This window comes from Varanus komodoensis, unplaced genomic scaffold (assembly GCF_004798865.1).
Source record: "Varanus komodoensis strain SLA01 unplaced genomic scaffold, ASM479886v1 scaffold32, whole genome shotgun sequence".
In the NCBI taxonomy this organism is placed as follows: Eukaryota; Metazoa; Chordata; class Lepidosauria; order Squamata; family Varanidae; genus Varanus; species Varanus komodoensis.
The window spans coordinates 12,159,951-12,182,368 of record NW_025335798.1 but is presented as its reverse complement, the minus strand read 5'-3'; the positions used below and the strand labels follow the sequence as shown (position 1 = coordinate 12,182,368).

The 22,418-nt window shown below is 41.9% G+C and overlaps 1 protein-coding gene across 1 annotated transcript in view; it reads left to right on the top strand.

Moving 5' to 3' along the window:
* Positions 1-22,418, top strand: part of ITGB5 (integrin subunit beta 5) — an 81,279-nt gene that overhangs the window by 41,671 nt on the left and 17,190 nt on the right. The window contains exons 9-10 of the mRNA XM_044438323.1: positions 1,688-1,822; positions 3,800-4,229. Coding sequence (XP_044294258.1) covers positions 1,688-1,822; positions 3,800-4,229 — 565 coding nt within the window. The remainder of the gene's footprint in view (positions 1-1,687; positions 1,823-3,799; positions 4,230-22,418) is intronic.

Below are 22,418 nucleotides of genomic sequence, written 5' to 3'. Positions count from 1 at the left end.
TAGTGGCTAGCCATCTTCTCATGCACTTAATTGCCTTGCGTTCCTGTGACACTCAAGGTGCCTGGGTTCTGTGCAGTTGCTTCCCAGGGTTACCTCCTTTGCCACCAATCAAACAGGGTTTTGCAAGTTCTCACATCTGAAAAATGCCCTAGCGCAGTGGTGGCGAACCTATGGCACACCTGCCGCAGTGGGCATGCAGAGTTCTCTCTGTCGGCAAGCAAGCCAAGTCGCCCCAGCTCTGAGCAGCCAAGCGTCGGGTAACAGCGCACATAGGGGCCATGCACATGCTCGGAAAGGAGTAGTGGCGCCAGGTGATGACGTCACGAGCCGCGACTCATTACCCGTGACTTGTCTGAGCTTTCGCATGGCCAGTCAGTGTGCTGCCAAGAATAGATATATGTTTGCATCATTGAAAGCTCTGTTATTGTGCTTTTCTTTTAAGACAAAATATGTTAACGTACCTCAGTATTCAGGTTTTATTGCAGTTTTGGCACTTTACGATAAATAAGTGAGTTTTGGGTTGCAGTTTGGGCGCTTGGTATCTAAAAGGTTTGCCATCACTGCCCTATAGTCCTATCCTATCTCAAGACTATTTGTATAGGTCTTCCACTCCAGCAAATTTGCTCATTTTGACTCAGAACTCCAGAAGATGACAATCTTCGTATGTATTTACCTATATGTAAACAGGGATACAGGGGGGAGGGGAGCGGGGGGTGGGGAGGCAGAAGATGCAAGCATATTTTTATAGTACTGTTGTTTACTATCATAATGAAGGAAGGAGAAAGAATTGATCACTGTTACAGACATGTGTACCAAACTCATCCCCTCCTTTGCTTGAAAGCTAACCAACACTCTTTTGCCAACACTGCTGCGTGGCTGTTATGCAGTGGGATGTGACTGAAGCATCAGAGAAAGGGAAGGCATAGCAATTAAGAAGCTGATATTCCTCTTGTTTGAAAAGGGTATGCAGAAGTTTTTCTCAATTTAAACTCACTGCAGCTCTTACATTTTGATTATCCACCCCCCCAACACACACCATTTATGGGGCTTTCTTAGAACATTGATTAATCCCCAAACCCAGTTTTGCTCCCTCTGCTTGAGTCATTTGTGCTTCCATTTCTATCTGCTTCCTTCCTTTTCCCTCTTTCTAGCAACTCCCAGGACTTGCTAATTGCATGAAACCACATGGGACAAGACTTCACACACATTTCTACCCACAGGTTACAGCACTTTACTGCTTGCTTTTCAATTGATAGTCATGCTACTACTAAATTTATGTCCCAAGTGGATTATTCCCCACCTGCATTTTAGAGGATTGATGGACTGGCAGGTAGCCTTTCCCACCTAAAATCCTCCAGATGTTTTGGACTGCATCTCCTGACATGCATGACCATTAGCCATGCTGGCTGCAGCTCTGTGGGAATTGAAATACAAAATACCTGGAAGATACTAGGTTGGGAAAGGCTGCTTTTGTATATGCCCTGGTCACTCAGCAATACTCTCCACTTTCTCCAAGACACAATCCTATACTGAGAAATAGAAAACAGTTCCTTAGCAGTGTACTTTCATATAATTTTACTTCCCTGCTTGTGTATATTGTGTTTCCTCAAATGTCTTATGGAGATGAAATGATAGATGTGCTTTCTTACAATGAATTAATGGGAACTTTTTCCCCTTTCTTTCCTAGAGTATTCGGTCTAAAGTAGAGTTAACAGTCTGGGATAATCCTGAGGATGTCAATCTGGCTTTCACAGCCACGTGTCAAGATGGTTCCTCATATCCTGGAGTCAGGAAGTGTGAGGAACTTCAGATAGGAGACACAGTAAGTTTGATGTGTATCTGTTGGGTGAAATAGGGAGTGGTGGGCCATGATCATGGAAGCTTTGTGTGTGGGCTTTGTGTGTGGCTTTTATAGGTAAGCAAAGGTTACCCTGACATGCATGCAAATCTTTCAGATGATACCAATATCTGTTAAAGATACTATGCATTTTACTAGTACGTCCTAAAACTACACCATTCCTTCAGTCCTGTGTTGAATCTTAGGTAGCAGTAATTCATTAATGTTGCTGTTCATACATTGCTTCTTTTATTAGTTTAAATGGGCACCTTCTTATGTATGTATGTATTTATTTAGTAAGCTTCTATGCCGCCCCATTCGCCGAAGCCTTGGGGCGGCTCACAATAAATAAATAATCACAATATAAAAACAATATAATTTGAGTCAACTTGGCCAAGTCTTCCACTCAGATGACTTACTAGTAATTTCTACTGTTTCTGGAAATCTTGCCTGCTACTGCAATTTCTTCACGGTCTAAGCATCTGTGAGTAGGGTGGACAGTGTTTTCTATAAGCAGGATAGTAACTGTCATAACTTGAAAAAATAATTTGCATCTGTATTTTTTCAGTGCAAATAGTAGTAGGAGACCCATTCTTAGATTTGTAAGAAATAAAACAAAATGGTATAATAGAATCTTGAGTGGGCACATGCACTGCTACCTGTGTGAACTGGCCTTGAAATGTACATCCCACAGGCCTCAAAAGGTGAGAGAGTGGTATGAACAGGGTGTACTTACCTAGACATTTCCAGCATGTGCCATTTGTATCAGATAGAAATGTACAGGTTAAAGCCTAAATAGGGAGTAGCATTGTATGCTTTCAAGACATTGTTAGTTTTCTTAAAGAAGATAAAGCTGGGTATTGTAATTCTAATCTGCTGCAATTCAGTTCTTGGGCAAGCTGTTGACAATCCTTGTAATGCTGGGGCTTCTCTAAACAAATCCTTTGAGCTCTGCCTCCCCAGGCTGTTTTTCTCTTTAATGTAGGAAGGTTTCTCCATTGCTCAGCTCTTGCAAGTCTCATAAATCTGGCTTCCCTGCCCTTTTTCTGAATTGGGGTGGCACTGCTGAATTCAGTGACATTCCAAAAGAGCAAAGAGACTCACTCACCCCTGCAATACCAGTCACCTCGGTGCCATGTGTATTTCAAGCCAAGCATGTTTCAAAGTGCATGAGAAATTAGGGCTGTGCAAAGCTTATGGGTGAACCTGGAGCAGGGTTAGAACAAGGTATTATGTAAGTACTTTCCTTCAGGTTCTCAGATTCGTTCCATCATTCTATTTTATGAGACAGCATTTCCTTGTAGTCTGAGCCATTGGCTTCATTTCTCAAGGGAAAAAATATTGTATTCTGGGCTCTGTTGGCATGATTGCTGCATCCATCCACTTAACAGTGATTAAAAGGACATGCGTTGCAGCACATATTTTATATGGCCCTATCAATCAACAGAAAGGAATAAAATATTGCCCAACGTATTAGGGGGTTTACATCAGACTAAATAGCTTGGGCCTCCCAATGTGCCTGACAAATGATCGCACATGCTTCCCCCTCTTCCTCCTTAGTATTCCTGCAGGTGTCCCATGGGGACAGTGAGAGCACCAAGGGAAGCAGGGAACAGGAATTGCTGACAGTCCTCACCTGGACTCAGGAGTAGATTTTGTCAGCTGTGGCGTGCTGTTGGCACTGCTGTCAGTCTTGCAGAGCTGGCTGGCTCAAGCTTCCTCTGCCAAAATGCTCTGCAGTGCTTTTCTACCGTTTTCTGCTCAGCCTTCTCTGGAAGGTCAAGAAGACTGCACCATCACACTACAGGACCCACCTCCTCTGCCCCACTGTCCCAGCTCTGTTCACCCGGCTCCCAGTGGCTCCCAGTGATGCAGAGAATGGATTTGATTCTCTCTTCCATCATGTTAAGTTTCCAGGTTTCTGATAGCCTCTGATTTCTACCTGTCACTCTTGCTGTGTAGGTTTCCTTTGAGATATCAGTAGAAGCTCGGACTTGCCCTGCTGAGAACACATCACATACATTCACTATCAAGCCAGACTGGTTTCGGGACACTCTAGAAGTGACTGTCACCTACAACTGCACATGTGGATGTACCAAGCAAACAGAGCACAGCAGCAGCAAGTGTAGTGGAAATGGCACACACGTATGTGGATTATGTGACTGTGATCCAGGCCACGTGGGAGCCAAGTGTGAATGTGAGGAGGGGGACAGTGGGAACATGTACCAGAATATGTGCCGTGAAGCTGAAGGGAAGCGTGTCTGCAGTGGCCGAGGGGAGTGCTCCTGTAATCGCTGTGTCTGCTATGAGAGTGAATTTGGGAAGATCTATGGGATTTTCTGTGAGTGTGATGACTTCTCCTGCCCGAGATACAAGGGTGTTCTCTGCTCAGGTAAGTGTGAGGCTGGAATTCCAGTAACTGATGTGCTGAGGCCTGCACTGTTTCCAGGTGGCAGCACATTCAAACATATGAACCACATAATGGCATATTCACATTCTGGTCACCTTCCTAGATGCCTTAAATACCTGAAATCAGACTTCATAGCAGTTATGCAAATTGTGGTCTGACATCGCCAAAGCAATTAATAAGATAATTAATTCTCCCCCTCCAGCCCCCAGCACACCCCTTTTTCCCCTCCCTGATTCTGAGCACTGAAGTCAGAGGGGGAAGGTCTGAAGAATTCTATGGATCCATTGTATGATCTTGGTGGGCCTAAGCCATTATTTGGGTGAGTTAGAGGAGGAATGGAGACGCTGTGTTTTACTCAGCATATACATTGGCAACAGCAGGTAGCTTGGGCCCTCGGACTTTATCTTTATTGAGTAGGGATGCATGCTTGAGGGGGGAGAATTTATTTAATTATTTATTTAAAGTTTTTATATGCCATCCCATTACTAAAAAATCTGGACGGCTTATAAGGAACAAAAAATCAAGGAGCAGAGAAACCATAACAACAACATACAACACACATGCATCTAATAATGATAAAAGCAAGGATAAAACCAATTAATTGTTAAAATACTGGAAAATAAAAAGGTCTTTGCCTGATGCCGAAAAGAATAGAGCGATGGCACCAGGTGAACCTCCCTGGGGGTGGGTATGAAATACAGTCTACTAATTCTGGTCCTCAACGATGATGAATTAAATGCAGTGCTGGTCAGTGGAACAGAAAGCACTGGTGGAGCATAGTCTCCTTCCTCTGCGCTACCTTGCAGAACCCATGGTCTGTTTCAGAGTTGTGTAAGGTTTGTTTAACCCATGAATAACTTGTATTCTCGGGGTGCATGTGACCTGACAACCTCCAAGTAGGAATTGAGTTTGCAAATAGGTGCTCATGGGCTTGTGCTATCATAATGGGTAAAATAACAGGTATGATACATCATCCAAACCCTCTAATTATCTCCTTATTCTTATAAGAGGTCATCGTCATTTTCTGTTGTTGAAGGATCACTGATGAAGGGGGCCTAGCCTGAGAGAGCTGAGATAAGATTTGAAGTGCAGACTTCCTTAGCCAATAAATGTCACCCATTCTCCAAGGGAATACTGGCTTAATTAAGGGATTAATTATATCAAAGGGAGACAGACTGAGCAAATATTGCTTAACAAATTTCTGTCATAGTTTCTCTAATAACATCTTTGACCTGTTGACTTCTTCACTGTGTTTGGGTGAATGCATACTTATGTAACTGTGCATATATAAATGTGTGTGCACTTATAATATGTACATTTATGCATGCCTCTCTTTCTTGTTTTGGAACTTCTCAAACAGAAACAGAACTAGTGATCTTAAGTTCAGTCTGTCTAGCATGTGTGAGAATGGCAAAAGAAACACTATTCTGCAACTTGGCAGCACAAATTTCAGGTCTAAAATACAGCATTCAGTTTGATAAGTTATTTCAACATCTTGGGTTCAAGATTTATGAATTAATGTTTTTTTTAAAATTACTGCCATTTTCTTGTGGAATTTAAATTTTGTTGTCAGGATCTTGAGTACTGGAAAGCAGTTTTCAAGAAAACTGAGGAAGGAAGGAGGATGAATAAAGAGGGGTGTTTGAAGTGTCTTCTAGAAGGATGTTACTTGGCCTTTGCATAGCTCAATACATTTCCTTAGACACTCTGCAACAGGTGAATTTTAAAATGAAGTGTATAGAACTACTGCTTCTGAGATTGCTTTTCAGTAATTATTTCTATTGTAGCCTTTGGAAGAACTTTAGAAGAAGCATGAAGTCTCAGGACAAGTAGTAACTGCAAAAGCAAAACATGTGCAATAAAAACCAAAATATCAATTTACACCACACCTCCTTAATCTTGGCCTTTCTGTGGCAGCCCAAAGTGGAAAGTGTTGCAGAAGATATCTGGGCTTTGGTTTGATGGACATCTGTGGAATCCATCAAAGACAGAACTGTGCTCTGTGTCAGTCTCTTCCACCTATGCCTATTCTCTTAAAATTAGGAACACAGAAGGTCCTGTCAAGAAGGTGAGGTTTAATGGCCATGATGTTACCAAGAGCAAGAGACTGTCTTTATTAGTCACTTTGGAAAGCATGGGACACCTTGAATTCTTGATGAGAATTCTCACAGAGAGAAAGGAGAGACTCAATGACTGCCACTGAGCTTTGCATACTGTTTTGTCAGTGTGTTACTTAGGGGAAGGGTAGGCAACATGCTGCCTGTGTGTACTAGCGTGTCCTTGGACAACTTGGTGCCCACGGAGACACCCTATTCCCAATTGTTACTATTTTTTTTCTTACTGGCAGCCAGGATTGGTCCAAAGTGGGAGTCTCCAAGTGCTGCATCTTAATTTTCCATGAATGCCTCTGGGCAGATTAATTGTTCTTTGTGCCTTGCTGTGCCCACCCAGGACCATTTCTAAAGTTTCCAAAGGCACCCATAGTCCCCAAACAGTTGCCTGCATCTGACTTAGATTTACGTGCCTTTTTGGGTCTGCGTGCTCTTCCAGTGCCATTCCTTTTATTGGTTATGAGTTGCGAAACTATTTTCACTGCTAGTCTCATAGGCACCAAATTGAACTGTGTGGTATTTAAATCTGGAAAAGCACTAACAGCCTGAGGAGGATCGGGAGATTTTGCAAAGGCTATAACTGACAGTTTAAAACTTAGGTACAAACATTGGTAGGGAAGTTTCTTGGCAAAGTTCTGCAAAAATTCGCTGAACATATAATTGTAGCTGTGAGAGGGGTTCTTGGTATGATGGGCAATATTTTGGTTGTAAATTTACAAGATTCATATATGATTATTTTCACTTTAGAGGAAGAAGGTGAAAGCATGTTTTATAATGCAATGACTTGGCTGTCTGGAGTCTTTCCCAGAAGTGATTCAGTGTAAGTTTAATTGCAGTACGAGTCAAAATGAGACAATGTGGTTTGTGGATGCAGCATGCATGTGGGGAATGAATCTTAATCCACGTGGAGTGTTGAGTCATGTCAATGTTGTTTTTATATTTCAGGCAAATGAAAAAAGATTATTCATATATCCTGTGGGAAAATGTTAAGACAACTGGGGCAACACGAGTGTTTTGGAAGGGCAGAATAACTTCTGATATGGGATATTTTTTAACACAATGCCATATGCTATGATTTGGCAGCAGTTGTAGGATTAATGTAAAATATTGCAAAATAGTAGAAAATAATGTTGTACAAAGGAGGATAAATATCGCTGTCTGCTGAATTTTACATTCTTTCTGGGTCAAAACAATAATAGGTCATTAGTAAGGTTTTTAATATGGTGCAGTGGCACCAACCTCTTTAAATGGATCAAACTACAATCTCATTTGCTGCCATATTAATTTCATGTTTTCCTCATTTATGGTAATTTATAAGCATTAGGCACAATTCTTTGCATATTTAGAGAGAAAAAGTCCTATAACTTATTGGCATGTCCCAACCAACATGCTGGGACTTGTATGACATATTTCTGTCTAAACATGCATAGGACTGCAATGTTAGTTATGGAAAATACATATTGAAAACTATACAATATCTGTACTATGTTTGATCTGGCAGCTGAGTTTTCTAAATAGTGTATATTTGTTAGAAACACCAATATGTCTGCAACATCATTGAGCAAAAAGTCAGAAACCTTGTAACTAAGGAACATATATCCATCACACAGTTTCTAGGTGAAACTCAGCACAGTTTTCTTCAGGATCTAATCAATTAAATAGCTTTTCCTGGGTTAATAGTCTGATTTGAGAAGGGAGTCAAATTTTCTAATGGACAATTCTCTCCATGTTTATTCTTCTCAAATTCATATCTATTTTAGGCTCCATTTGCCATCCCTGTCTTAGCAATACTTTTAAATACTTTTAAACATTCCAGCATTATATGAGGAACAAATGGGAAAATACATCCAACTACATTTTGTACCTCTGCCCAGCTTCATAGAGAAGCCATTTCTTATTTCCATCACATATTAAAAAATTAACCTGTACAAATTTATCTGACTATTTAAATGCCTCACCCTTTCTCTCAATCCCTCCCTCTTTGTACAGCTGTCTCATCCTGATATGTATCTGTATTTTTCTGACTCATGACACTTCTGGTTAACTTCAGAGATTTATGGACTCAAAGGACATATTTGAAAAGAAATGAAGCCAGCGTTGGGGTCTGCTGGCCTGCTTTCATTTAAATTCCACTCCAAGTGAGTCTTAAAAAAGATTAGAGTTGGCATGCTTCTGAGCACTGTTGCTAATGGAGAAATGTGAGGTCAAGACCTAGGTCCTTATTCTTTAGGTCAGAAGTTATAAGGATGGACATAAACAGCAGGAAGTGGCATCATGTTTGTTTTCAGTAATGGTGGGGTGGCGTCTACTGAATGTGTTTGATTTTAAGAATATTATTACCCATGGAGTCTCAGCTGCGTTTTTCTGATGAGCTCTGCATGTATCTTGGGGTTGTCAGCCCTATTGCCCCTAGGGATTCCATAGTCAATTTGTCACCACTTTCAGCTTGCAGACATCTCTCCTCCAGCTGTACTTGCCCATCCTCCACTGCTTTCCCAATTCTCTTTGTAGAAGGTCAGGGGTTGCTCTTCCTGCTGAGAGCTGTCTGTTGCACATCCTTACAGTAATTCAAGAGAATGTTGTCAACATAACAAGCATCTCTCTTGTTGGAGCATGGGGTGGGCAGAGCTCCCTGTGCACAATATGAAAACCAGAAGGGCTGGGACATTTTCCACTGACCTTAGCTTGCTAAAGAAGTGTTTCTTCACAACATTAAGCTGTAACAGATATGTGCAGAGCTGCTGGATGCCTGGTAATTCCAAATGGCTCAACATTTTATAGCTCCATCCAAGACAGTTTATGTGCAACAACGAACCATAAACCTGCTTTCATATACAAGGAGTATGTCATACAAACTCAGCATTGCTGGCTTTGGACCCCTTCTCCTATTGATTGTGTGATTTTCATACCTAGTGTTGAGCAAATAATAGAGCTAATGAGAAACTCTAGCAGTTTGCACATATCAACCCACACTCTAATGTGGATTATCTGGCCTCCAATTCTGTAGTATGTTGCTTTTAGTGGATTGCCAGTTTGGATTTGCATTCTGCTGAAAGAAATGCCACAGAGATTTGTACTTATGTTGTCCATTCATGTTTTCAGTGGAATGTGTGTGTGTAGCAGTAGGACATACATCCATAGGACCACTTTTGTAGAGAGCAAAGCCATGTGGAGTTTGTTGATAGATGATCTGAACTGGGATATACATATGGATGTGCATCCCTTCTCAATGAATCTGAATCTGATTCTCATTTTGGGGGGAACATGCTGTTTCTAAGGGTGTGATTTTTGCACCCCCCCACTCCAAAACCCAGACATTTTTAAACTGTAAGTGCAACTTAAAAGTGCAGCTGCCATCTGACAGGTTCTCTCCTTGCCTGGTAGCTCTGTGGATTTGAGAGGCAAGAGGGGTCCAGGTGGCCTCCCAGAGTTTGGGATATAGCTTCTTGCCCAGAAGCTCTGTTGAGCTGGCAAGCAAAGGATGTGTTGGCTTTGCTGAAGTGAATTCCTTGCTGTACTTTGCCAACCATCTCCTCTACCCTTGTGAATTATGCTTGAAGGGCAGCAGACCAGAATTCTCCCTTTTGCATGTTGCCCTCTTTCAGCTCTTGGCTCATGGATTTGCAGTGCTCTATGCATATAGATCTATCTATCTATCTACCGACAGACAGACAGACAGACAGACAGTTCACTGACTGTGCTATGTTCACTGGCTGAAGGTCAGCGTGCAGCACCATTCTTTTCCTTGGATTTTTTTTTTAATAGCTTAAAAAAAGAAAGATGATTTCAGTGCATTTCTTGGGAATTCCTTACCTGCCCCATATACAAGATTTTATCCTGGTGGTATGCTTCAGACAGGTCTAAGATGTCCCTCAGGCCGGCATGTATAGGTTTTGGATGATGCTGAAGAGCTTTGCTGGGCAAAAGTCACTACTGAATTTCAGCAAGCATATCTGACTATGACAAAGGGACTGTTTCAAATTCTGCAACCTTCAGATCACTGTTCCCATGCCTAGCTGCAAAAAAAATCCAGTGTATTCCCATAGGTTGGGCTGAAGTTATGTTGGAATGGACCTCTGGTTGTCATATTGCCCATGCAATCCTGAGCTGCCTCAGATAGGGCACTTTCAGCATGAATGTTAACGTTTTCTACCAACCAAGAAAACCTCTGTCAGCTCAGGAAAGGAAATACTGGGCTGTGGGGTGAATTAGCAGAATTCTCAGTCTGCTCCACTGACCAAAGAGAAGGTACAAGTACTCTAGACCAGGCGTTGGACAAGGAGGCGAGAGAGAGAGAGAGAGAGAGAGAGAGAGAGAGAGAGAGAGAGAGAGAGAGAGAGAGAGAGAGCGCTTCTTTGGACCATAGCAACATCAGTGCTCCTCCTGACACTGATCCCTTCAGTCTATCCTGATGATGTACCAAGTACCTTGGTGGGCTCAGGCTTGGAGAGATCAGCTCCTCCCAGTTCATGTACCAGGGTCTTGACAGATAACATGACAGATCAGCTGTCTCATTCACTGTTAAGTCATGGATAAGGGAGATATTACTGTGCACCAGTCTGGCACTTAGAAGCAGTGTCTAGAGACCTGAAGGCAGGCTCATAAGGTAGCCATTTGACCTGCAGTTGTAAGGAGGGCTGGGACATGGAACAGTCATTAATGGTTTAAGCTGCTTTCTCCTTTCCTTGCTAGCCCTTCACCCCTTATGGTCCCCCCACTTCATCCCATGACTTCCCACGAACTTCTCCATAACTTCCCTCTGCAGCACATAATCAGACCCTATGAAGGGGAAACTCTCCCCTCCCCCCACCCGCCACAACCCAGGAGAGTAAAAATAAACACAAGACAACCCAAATTGGCTGTGAAGTTAGAAGAGTGGCCTTCCTTTGGCATCATCTCCTTCAGGGGTGTCAGCACCCCACTTTGTGTGGGGTGGAGCAGATGAAGGCCTGCTGAACCTCCATCCCAGGTGGCAGACACTTTCAATCAGAAAGGCAGGCCTTGTGGGTGTTTCCCTCATACCAGCACTGGGAATTCTCTCAGGTGGAGCCCCAGTCTAGTCAAGAATATTGTCAGTGGAAAGTGCCCAGGCAGGTCTGTGTGCTGGTAGCTGCAGGCTATAAATACATATTTCATTTCAAATTGAAAATCCAAGCCAACATTTCATGATTTGAAGCACTGAGCTGGATATAGTTATGAGGAACTCTATGGGATCACTTTAAAGTAGAGGCCGTTTACATTTGGAAGCTTAAGCAGATGTGGACTACTGACCAAGTGCTGAGGGTGGAGACATCTTGGGAATGTCATTTTAGGATCTGGAAAAACAAGATTTCATCAGAGGCATTATTCAGTGGCTCTGGGGAGAGTCTCCCCTTCCTTCTGCAGTTGTGACCCACTAGCTCTGCAGAATCAAGAATCTTTCTCCCAGAGCAGACACCTGTTAAGGGATATTGCACCTTCCCTGGCCAGATGCTCCTATTGGAAAAACAGAACCCTTTTCCCATCTGGCATTTCTACTGCGGTTGCGATTGCCGTGTGGGAGGATGATGCATAGCATCACATGCTGTTCCTTCTGGGACAGTTGATACTGACACCTCTCTCCCTAATTAATGCATCATTTTTTAAAATGAAAAAGTGCTGGTTGACTGCCAAAGTACCACTGTACTTCTGGATTTTCTTATTAAGTCTTGTTTTTGTTTTGTGGCTTTTAAGTGAGAAAAGCTCATATTTTTCCTTATGATACTTTAAATTTGCGTTTAAAAAGAAAAGTACTGTAACATTTCTCCACTTTGCAAAGCCAGTGTCGGAACACTAATCTTATTCTCGTCAGTAAAGTAAAACCTACAAAGAGCAGCAAAGCTATTCCCCTTCCATTCTGTGAGAATGGGATATCACCCTGTTGGTATTGGATTGAATTGAACCTAGTATGAATATAGCAGGAAGGATTAAATCTTTGTGGGTGGGTTTGTTTGTTTTTTAATCGACTAAAAGAAGCGGTAATGCACCATCCTGGAATCTCCATTCATATCTTAAGCTTTACAAAGAGGAAAAAAACCATTCAGCATCTAAATGAATCTGGCAGTGATAGGCATAAGATGTGTATATCGAAAATCTCTTAAGAAATAATATCCTTAGTATATATCAACTTGTTTATCTGTGGGAACCCAAAAGTACAAATTATTACTTTATTGTTCAAATGTTTTTACATTTGTGTGCCTAGGATCAAAGGGCATATAAGATTTCCTGGGCTGCAATATTTCTTTGATCCATATACTTCCGCTTTCAAGGAAATAAAAAAGCAAAATCTCTTCTCCCATAAGTCATGACAGAATTTCACCTACAGCTATTCTAGAGGAAGAAAATCTATTCTGGAGGAAAAAAAATCTGAGGATCTAGAGGAAAGAAAATCTTCTCTGCTTCAGCTCATAACACTTCGGGCATATTCACCCCCTTTACTGTATTGAAATCCTGTCACCTAATCAGGTCTTCTGCTTGAGTTGACTCTTGAAAGCTTTGTGTTTGTCAGAAAGCAGTGAACATTTCAACAGAATTTGTAACCTCATTTCCCCCCTCTTCTACTTATGCCCTTTCTCAGAATTCTGGTCTCCTATCCAGGCCCGGTTTACAGTAGCTATAAATGTGTAACTGCAGCTGTTCTCATGTGTAACTTATGGATCCAAGGAGTGGGTCACCTGGTGAGCATCCAAGTTAGAGGAAAGACCAACTATTGGAGAAGATTTTATGGTGCAGAGATTTTGCCTTTGCAGTGGTCTTTATTCTCTCAAGCATCTATGCCTTTTGTTGTCAGTGCTGAGGCAAGGGATGTTGAGGTCCTTTGTTGTACAGCATTCTGAGGCTGTGCAGAATGTGGTAGTGTGATATTCTGAGATGCCTTCTACAGCTTCTGCTACTGTCTGTCTCCTGTGCTTTCCCCAGCAGAATTACACCAAGGCACTCTGCCCTATTGATCTTCCATGTGAGATCTCACATGTCCTTCGATCTTTAGCCACATCTTTTGTTCCAGTGTGGACCGAAAAGCAACTGGGGAGACAGGCTTTATACTGGATGTGTTTGCTCGTAATTTTACTCAGTCAGTTTCAGAAGCTGATATCCTGAGTTTAACAGCCTTAAGGCCTGTAGGTCAAGGAATTGCAGGGAGTTCCATCCCCAACCCTGCAAGGCCATCCTTGGTTCTTTGGCAGGTCCCTGTGTGATTTTTCAGTGGAATAGTTCACTTTGCTTTCCATAGCTAGCAACCTTACTGTTGCTTGTTTATATGGTCACTTATCCAAGGATAAGAAAGAGGTCTGCCAAGTCCCCCTTAATTCAGCAGTTGTTGACTGTCCTGTTATTCCAAATTTGTTTTCAACCCTGTTTTGTATAACTAGGCAACTAGAAGACAAATTAGCTGCCAGTGATGAAAATTGCCTCAAAACTTGATGCTTCTTTCCTGTTATGCAGTGGTTTCTATTTTCTGACTATAAGCGGATAAGAAATCTAGCAAAGAGAACTAGACAGACTGGATCTCCTCACAGCAAATCTCTTGGTAATTATATTGCATCAGGTCCTCTAGTCTGTACGGCATCCAACTTCACAGGATCTTCATCATAAGGAATATGATAGCCCTGACACATGCTGGCATATTATTATAGTATAGATCAAACCTGAGACCCAGACATGTGAATAATTAGATGCATACAGTGCTTGGGTTCACATGATCAAGAAAGGGGAATAAGCTCCTTCATCTTATTTTCCTGTTCCATGTATACCACTTTTATACTACTGTGTTACCATAATTATCCTTGCTGAACATGGATTTTAATGTTATCCAAAGCTGGTGAGGGTGGTGCAGGGTGGTTTGTAAACCATGCTGCAACCCAAGCTATGGTTTCCAGTGTGGTTGTAAACCCACCCACTTACCTTCACTGCTGTGAAGAAACTTATGTTAAGAGGCTTGTGTTAAGAGACACACAGAGGGAAGTAGGGAGGAGAAGACAAGTGTTTGGAAGAGGGAATGAACAAATGTGCAGCCAACACTGCTAAGGTTTTCCATTGTCCCACTGTAATTTCCAGTATTTCATGTATCCTTGGAGACTGAAATGGAACGAGCAACACAGCATCCAACAGGTTACAAAACATCCACTACTTTCTCCATTGTTGTTTCTTTTATAATGGCCTAAGTAGGTGGTTGAGGAAAAAAGTATAGTGGCACTTTAAATCAATTATTCTTTAATTTGACATGAACTTGAAGTAGAACCACAAGAACAGGGATTGAGATAAGAGTACCCCTTGAGTTAACATGATAAAAAATGTAAAACACTTCTCAGTAGCTTGATGTTTAGACAAGAATGTAATACCTGAGTGGGTTGTACTAACAAATAGCATTCTCCTTGTGAAGTTTTCTTAGTGAAAACGTAAAACAGAACTTGTATGACTTAACTGTGAGACCAAGAAGGAAACAGTTTAGAACTTTGGTTTTGATTGTCTGCCAAGAAGAAGGGATGGAAGAATTTCACACAGGAAATCATTCATCCTGTGCTCATGCAAAGGTACCCAAAGTCCAAGCTTAGAACAGATGGAATTCCACTGAGTTCAAACTGTCCAGTCATTTTTAGTACTTGCTGAAAGTAGGAAAGCATGTATGTGAAAATGGAAGAAATAAAAAGAAAGGGCAAGACAGTGATGACAGATGTTATTTTTAAAGCATAAATCTATATAAATGGAAAATACTTGTTCAGAATATCTGGATAAAGGTGAAATTTTCAACAAAAAAGTGCTGCTATGAAAACTTACTTCTCTTCCCACATGATTTGCATGAGGAAGGCTGGCTAAATTGCTAACCATCTTTTGCCTATAGAACCATCATTTTTTGGAATGAAAGTCAGTTCATTCCAAATAGTGTCTTCTAATAAGGCATGTTTGGCAACCACAGTTTGTTCTGTTCTACTTGAACAGCTACAGAGAAGGTGGAAACAGTAGATGAAAGAAAAGGAAGACCAGTTTTGTTCTGTAAAAGAAGTGGCAGCCTGGAGTTTACAAGAGCTGAGCAGGGCTGTCAGACAGGATATTTTGGAGGGTGGTCATTCATAGGGTTGCCATATGTTGGAGATGACCTGATGGCACACAACAACAACAACTCGTAGCAATAAGCTAAACTGTATGGAAATTTCAACCTAAAACACATACAAACACATCTCAAAGCTGTTCACTGCCAGATTAACCCATGTGGGACACATCACTGAGGAAGGGTCAAAAGAGCAAGGTAGGAGGAATTGAATGGGTATTCAGTATGTGAGTTATGGCTACTTTGGCATCAATCAATCTGAACTGCCTTGCTTCAGTTTCTGTGGGCAAAGTATATCTTTCCGTTTTCATGAGAACTGTCTACCTTCTTTACTGCCACAATGTATATTCAGGTCACCCTGACAGTATGTGTGTGTCATTTACCTGTCCTTGGAAGGAAGGCATATCCTGGGAAATAAGTTGTGAACCTTCCACAATTAGACATATTTGGTGTTCATACGCATGGTCTTTCATATGAGTTTTCCTACTAATATTTCAGTGCGATGATGAATATTTTTATCAGTCTGATAAACTAAGCCTTGTTCTACCTCAGGCTGTAGTATCTACAATGTTGGATACTGTTTTACCATACAACGTAGACCTATATGAACAGCTGCACTATTTCTGGGCTGCCCAGATTCTTTAGATGGATTGAGCTCCATTTTATATGCAGTCTTGCTGAGCAGGCATTATGCAGGCACAGAGATGGAATAGTTTGCAAAGTTTTGCCAACAGATTGTGTTTTTAACATCAGCAGTAGCATCAACTCCCTTCTCTCATTCTTCATTTATATGTCTCTTAAGTCCCTTAATTGCTTGAGTTGATTTAGTGAATACTGGGAAAAGAGAGAGGAACAGGAGCAGGGGAAACAAATCTGCCCAGTTTTGATTATTTGTCCCAAGCTGCAAATATTTTTCTTTGTCCTTCCTTTTCTTCTTGAGCATTAAAGTGCAGTAGGCCTTTTATTTTTACTGCCACTGTGAGGGCTAGAACCCAGTAGAAAATGGCTCTTGATTTTCTTTCAGACAATCCAGACTCTTAATGACTCAAAATGTTATTTTGCGAATAATTTGCAGCTGGCAAATTCATGTCTGTTGTACTCTTGCTTGCTAAAACAATTAGAGTTTTAATCCACAAGAGTTTTTACTCACATCAGTTCTGAGATGTTAGCTCTGGCTTCTTCTGTGTGTTCACTTTGCCTGTGCTGTGACTGAAGGTGGAGTACAAACCCTTTTGCAGTGTCAGGGTTTTTGTGCTTCATGGCTGGAGAGGATGCTTATGAGCTCCTGCTAACTCAGGGGAAACATCTGGTAGAGCTAGTGCTTTCTTGCCATAACGTACTAGGTCCAAATTGTATTGCAGTGTTATTTGTACCAAGTTGGAATGCAGACAGAAGCTAGTGCTCTTGTCCCATCTGAGTCATGGAAAGCCCTTAGCAGGAAGTAACTTAACTTGTTCGCCTAAGCAAACAGTGCTTCTCTTTACAGCCTCTTTATAAAAGCAGCGGTCTAGGTTTTCCAAAGTTTAGAACTTCATCCTGCATCCTTCCAGAAGCACTATAAAAATTGTGCTTATTTTATTTTCAAACTTCTATCCCACAAACATTTCCCCACTTGAATCCACAGGGCAGCTAACAACAACATGCGGAAATAATGCAGTCAGTCCAAGACACTTCAAACATTTATTTAAACATCTAATTTTCTGATAAAATCAGCAAAAGGTTATAAAATCTATTGTAAAGCAAATCCCAGGCAACCTCATATTAGGTCTTGCCCTTCACTGCAAGGTACATTATCTGTCTAAAATAAAGGTCAGGCTGTGATAGCAAGCTTCTTTGGGAAGGAGCTGCACAGTGCGAGCTCAGCTACAGAAGAAGCCCTGCTTGCTCATGGCTAAGGACTTCTCAGATTATCTGTGTGCCTTGTGTGTGGCGAGCTTGTACTAGAGACGGCATTCCTTAAGGCAGCCTGGATCGCCTCTCAGGCCCTCATGTCACTGGCATGGCACCTGGAATGAAGTGGGAGCGGAGCTAGCAAGTGCGAGAAAAGAACTGGGAGGCCCAGCACAGTGTGGTTGCATCGGCACTTGGGCTGCCACATTTGGAGGCAGTTGAATTTCTGGGCTGTCTTCAGATTTGCATTTTCATAGGATGTTTCCATGCATGCCGTGGTTCTGAAAATTCAGCCTGTGTGATGGTGGCTTGTTCAGTGGTAATCCTGATTTTCCAAGTGATTTTTTTTTTCCAAGCGGAGGGAGCCTCCTCCATATCTATACACTGGCTGATTAAATATAAGGTGTTGAATGTTCAGGAGTGGTTTTTGAGAGCGCTGTAATACTACAAAAGAGTGACTGCACATAGTATTAGAAATTTATTTTGTAACTGTTTATCTGCTGCTTTTATTTTATACTGTTACCTGATAGTTTTATTGCTCCAATAACTTGTAAGCTGTCCCATGAGCTTTGATAACATAAAGCAGGAGGATGCAACCTGTGGCCTTCTAGATATTGTTGGACTACAACTCCCATGATCCTCCACTGTTGGCTCTGTGGATAACAGCTGATGGGGCTTAAAGTGCAGAACATCTGGAGAGCTAGCACTGCCCTAACAGGTGGGATGTTGAATCTATTAAACAAATAATATCTAAATAGCAACAAAGATATTTTGACACATTATTAAAAAATCAATATGCCTAAGTATTTCACTTTCAAACTGCGGGCATGCTGTTGGCTTGTACAGTTATGATATATCAACCCTCATAAGACAATTTTATCATACTAGTCTACAAAACCATTGCTTAGGATTTGTGGAGATGCCTTTAAATAGAAGAGGGATATTGCATGATGGAGCTTTTTGAGAATTCCACTTCCTATCACTCAGGCTCCCACTGAACTCAACAGAGCTCCTGAGTAAACTAGTTTCTGATTGGGCTGTAAGGTTATAGTCCAGCTCCAGTAAAATATATTGCTGTCATGCCACTAACATCAGTGGAACTCAAATTGTACCTTAATGTTTCCTCATAGGAAAGTGCACAAGATGAGTTTGCTTCCTTGTCTTATTTAAGATGCAAAGGGTTGTCTGCCAGAGATGGAAATGGAGTACCATAGGATTCCATCCAGCCCTCGGGGCTAATTGTGCATTTTAGGCACTTCAATGTGACAAATTATATAATCTAATTGCAACACCCTGGCACAAATGATGAAGAGCGGCATGTGTCCCTGTAAACTAATTTCAGAAAGATGAAGTGTGGAGGTTGGTGTCTAAAACTGTGCCAAATCTCTTCATTTGAATTGTGCTCTTAATGCTACTGTGAAAAGCCAAAGGCCGGAGGAGTAGCGGGGGAGGAGAGAGAGAGAGAAGGATGGTGAAGGCAGTCGGCCCCTTTGTTTTGCCTTGTTCATTTTACAAAGAAGCCTGCGTTAAAGGGGGCAAAGGAGGCCAAGACAATGCCCTGCCAAGAACTTGAATGACAGCAAGACTAGAGCATAACTGGTGGGGGTGTTTTGTTTCGTTTTTTTCTGTCAGCAGTCTCTTGTGAGTGCTGCAGATTTCTGTGTCTGACTCAGTCTGGCATGACTATCCTCCTCCTTGCTATGAGGAATATCTTTAGTAAAGCAGGATTGTGTTGGGATTCCTGTAACTTTTTGCCTGTATTATTTTCACATTGTTAAAACATAGGAATCCTCTTTGTGGAAAGAGGCAATCTGTGAATGTTTTATCTTGGGAGATCAGGAGGTAGTGAAAGATGAAATAGCTCTTCAGCAGCTCCTGTTACCACAATGAGGTTAGTAATAACTTCCCCTAAACAGGTTCCTGTGTGTGGATAGTGTAGCCTTAGACCTCGTGGTGTTTTCTTGCTGGCTACAGCAAGCCACAGAAGACAAGGAGTGTGATCCAGGATCTGCCTCCTGTTGACGGAAGTGCTCCACTGTCCAGTCGCCCCTCTGCACCACAGCTCACCTAGGAACATTGGATACGGACATGCTGAGTCAGAACACTGGACCAGTTAGCCCAGGACTGTTGACACTGACTGGCAGGGAGCCTCCTCAGTTTCCAGGCAGGATTCTTTCCTAGTCCTACCATGAAATGCCAGGGATTGAATTTGCATGGAAAGTGAATGTTGCACCACAGAGCTACAGTCCCTGTGGATTATGGGAGAGTTGTCATGATGATAAGCTCATTTTCTCAGTTAATAATTTAACAGCAAGTCTCAAACTGGAAGGCATAAGCTAATCTTGGTTTGTTGACCTCAGCCCAGGTTTACACGTATTATGTCAGGATTTAAAGCCTTGACACAGTGCCCCCTGATGACCTGATGGTAAAGAGCAGCATGGTTCACCCTCCAAGGGCTGGCAGGACCAGAATCAAACGCTTCGGTATTTGCAAGGATTGCAGCCTGTGCAGCTGGGAGCTCTATAAAGTTCTGTAAAAGGTTTTCCTGTGCTGTTGGACTGTGTTATGGCAACATGGGTCTTCATGGTGGCTGGTTTGTGTTCCTGAGCTGATTTCAGCCTCCAGTTCCGCAGTGTCTTTATCTGTGTGTTGACTACTACCTGTTCCTGATCTTGCCTTCCTTCTGGTTCTTCCACATGTTGTCCACATCTAAGCACTGCTTGCTCTTAACTTTGCTTTTGGCTCTAGCCTTGCCATGCCTATTTGGTATCTGACCCTTCTCTTTTCTTGACTCTGCGGTTCCTCTCTGGTGTTGCCATACCTGCCTGGAATATGAGCCTTGCTTGTACCTGACTCTACCTTTGCCTTTGGCCCTGCTTCATCTTACCAAGACTTTCACCTGTCTCCATTACCTTGGTCCTGGTGCTGAAGTCATAGACACCTGCTACTTATATCCTGGGCCCAGGATATAAGTACACATTACAGCTTCAGTTTACAGCAATGACTGTAAACTACTTCTTAGAGTACTGTGAATTATTCATGTTTCTTCCCATAGGTATTGATCATTGCCCACCAGCCTACTACAAATATAGAGCCAGAAAGCTTTGCTATAGTGTGGTGAAAACATGCAATCCTTACAGGGCAACCATTTCATTCCAAAAGCTCATCACATGGTAATGGTCACTCATAGAAGGATGTAAAGAAGTCTCTGCGGTATGGCTGTACCGCATTAACTTGATGTTGCTCATTGGCCTCAGTCCCACGCTCTGTGCTGCATTGCATAGTCCAGATGATCAGCTCCAAATGGGGGATTTTGGAGGGAGGAGTAGAGGCGTGACTAAAATCCTTCCCCCGCTCCTGAAAACAACTGATTGGAGGTTCCTTTACCAGATTACATGTGTGTTACTAGTGATTGCAATGGCCTCTTTCTGTACAAATCCCTACCTCTAGCCAGGCATGCACATGCAGAAGCCTGTTTTCACATGCACACAGTCCCTTGCTAGATCAGGCTAATGGTTAATTATGTACCTGCTTGGACTGCTGCTTTGCCTGCTACTGATCTTATAAAGTGCAGAGATCACCTAGGAAAAGAGCTTATAGAAATACATATTTATTTATATTGCTCTTTTCTTCTTTCTCCTCCTCACAACAGCCCTGAGATGGGTTAGCCCAAGAGTCAGTGACTAGCCCAAAGTCATCCCATGAGTGGGGACCAGAACCTGGATCTCCTGCATCCCAGTTCAGCCCTCTAACCATTACATTACCATTGCTCAAACATTGCATGGAAGCATTCCAATTAGCAATCTGCCATTAGAGGACACTCTAATAAAATAGACTATTCATTTCAAACAAAACATTTTCCTTACTATGTTTAGCTTTAAAGCTAGAAATATCCTGATTTTTACTTTGAGGGTTGGAAAGAAGAAACCTCTTGTAGTAATGTTGGAAAGTGAAATCAAATTAATATTGAACAGCAACAAATCAGATGCAACACAAAAACAGACTGGATTTATAAAGTGCACTGGATATCTTTAGCAGTCCCACTAAGGTGCATGTTTCTTGATGCTATATTTAAATTTTTGCAGAGTTTCCTTACTACCATATGCCTGATATGCTGAAATAGTCTATTTGTGCTTTTCAAAGCATTGCATAAAAATACCTTTCCAAAAGTGAAATCTGAAAAAGTCATGTTAAAAACCTTGTCACCCAACCTTCATATGTTGCTTTGAAACTAACTGGTTTTTAGAATGCACTTTCCCCTTTTGCACTGAGATCATATTCCAGTTTACTAGGGAGCCTGACACCTGAGGCGGTTCCAGCATTTAATTTTAGAGCTGGAAAGCTTCTCCAGGATAGCCTTTACATATTGTGATAGTTTGTGGCCTATATATGCCTAAGAAATATATCAAGCACAGGTTCAGGGGCTATGGTATTCTTGTTGCACTGCAGGCATAGAAAACGTCTTGTTTACCAGTCGCAAGGTGCTGGGTCATGGGCTGAATTACAGTTCCATACATGCAGACCTTTCAGGTGTTCCTTTTAGGGCATGCCTCTTTCTGTGTTTGTTCAGGCTATTTATTTCATATCAAGCAAGTGCAGCAATTCCAGATGAGCTCACTTGGGTGAGCATGCAGGATTTGTGCTTGCATTAATGGAAACCACAAAAAGCAATCCAGCTCCAAAGAAAATTGCTCCATTTCATGGCATGGAACAACTGAATAGCCCCGAGTCCAATACATGGGAGAAGCTTTTGCTAGTAGCTTTGAAAACCTTGTGCCTGCATTGCTACTTGCTAATCAGTGCTCTGGTAACCAAAGAACCCAATTCTTATATACAGCTATATAAAAGTAGGATGTGCAGCTCTTCCTAGAAACATCATTGTAAGTGTAAGTTGACCAAAGGAAGGACAAAACCTGCCAGTTCTGTTTGGGAATTCATTCTTTTCAAAATAAACTCACGGCAGCCTCTCCCTTTATGAAGGAGCCCTTCTCTAAGGAATTTCTGAAAAACAGCCCTTTAAAAACAACAGCCACACATTTTATATTTTATATTCTATTTATATTTCCATTACAATTGACCTTCTGGGAAAGTGTTCAAAGGGCCTCT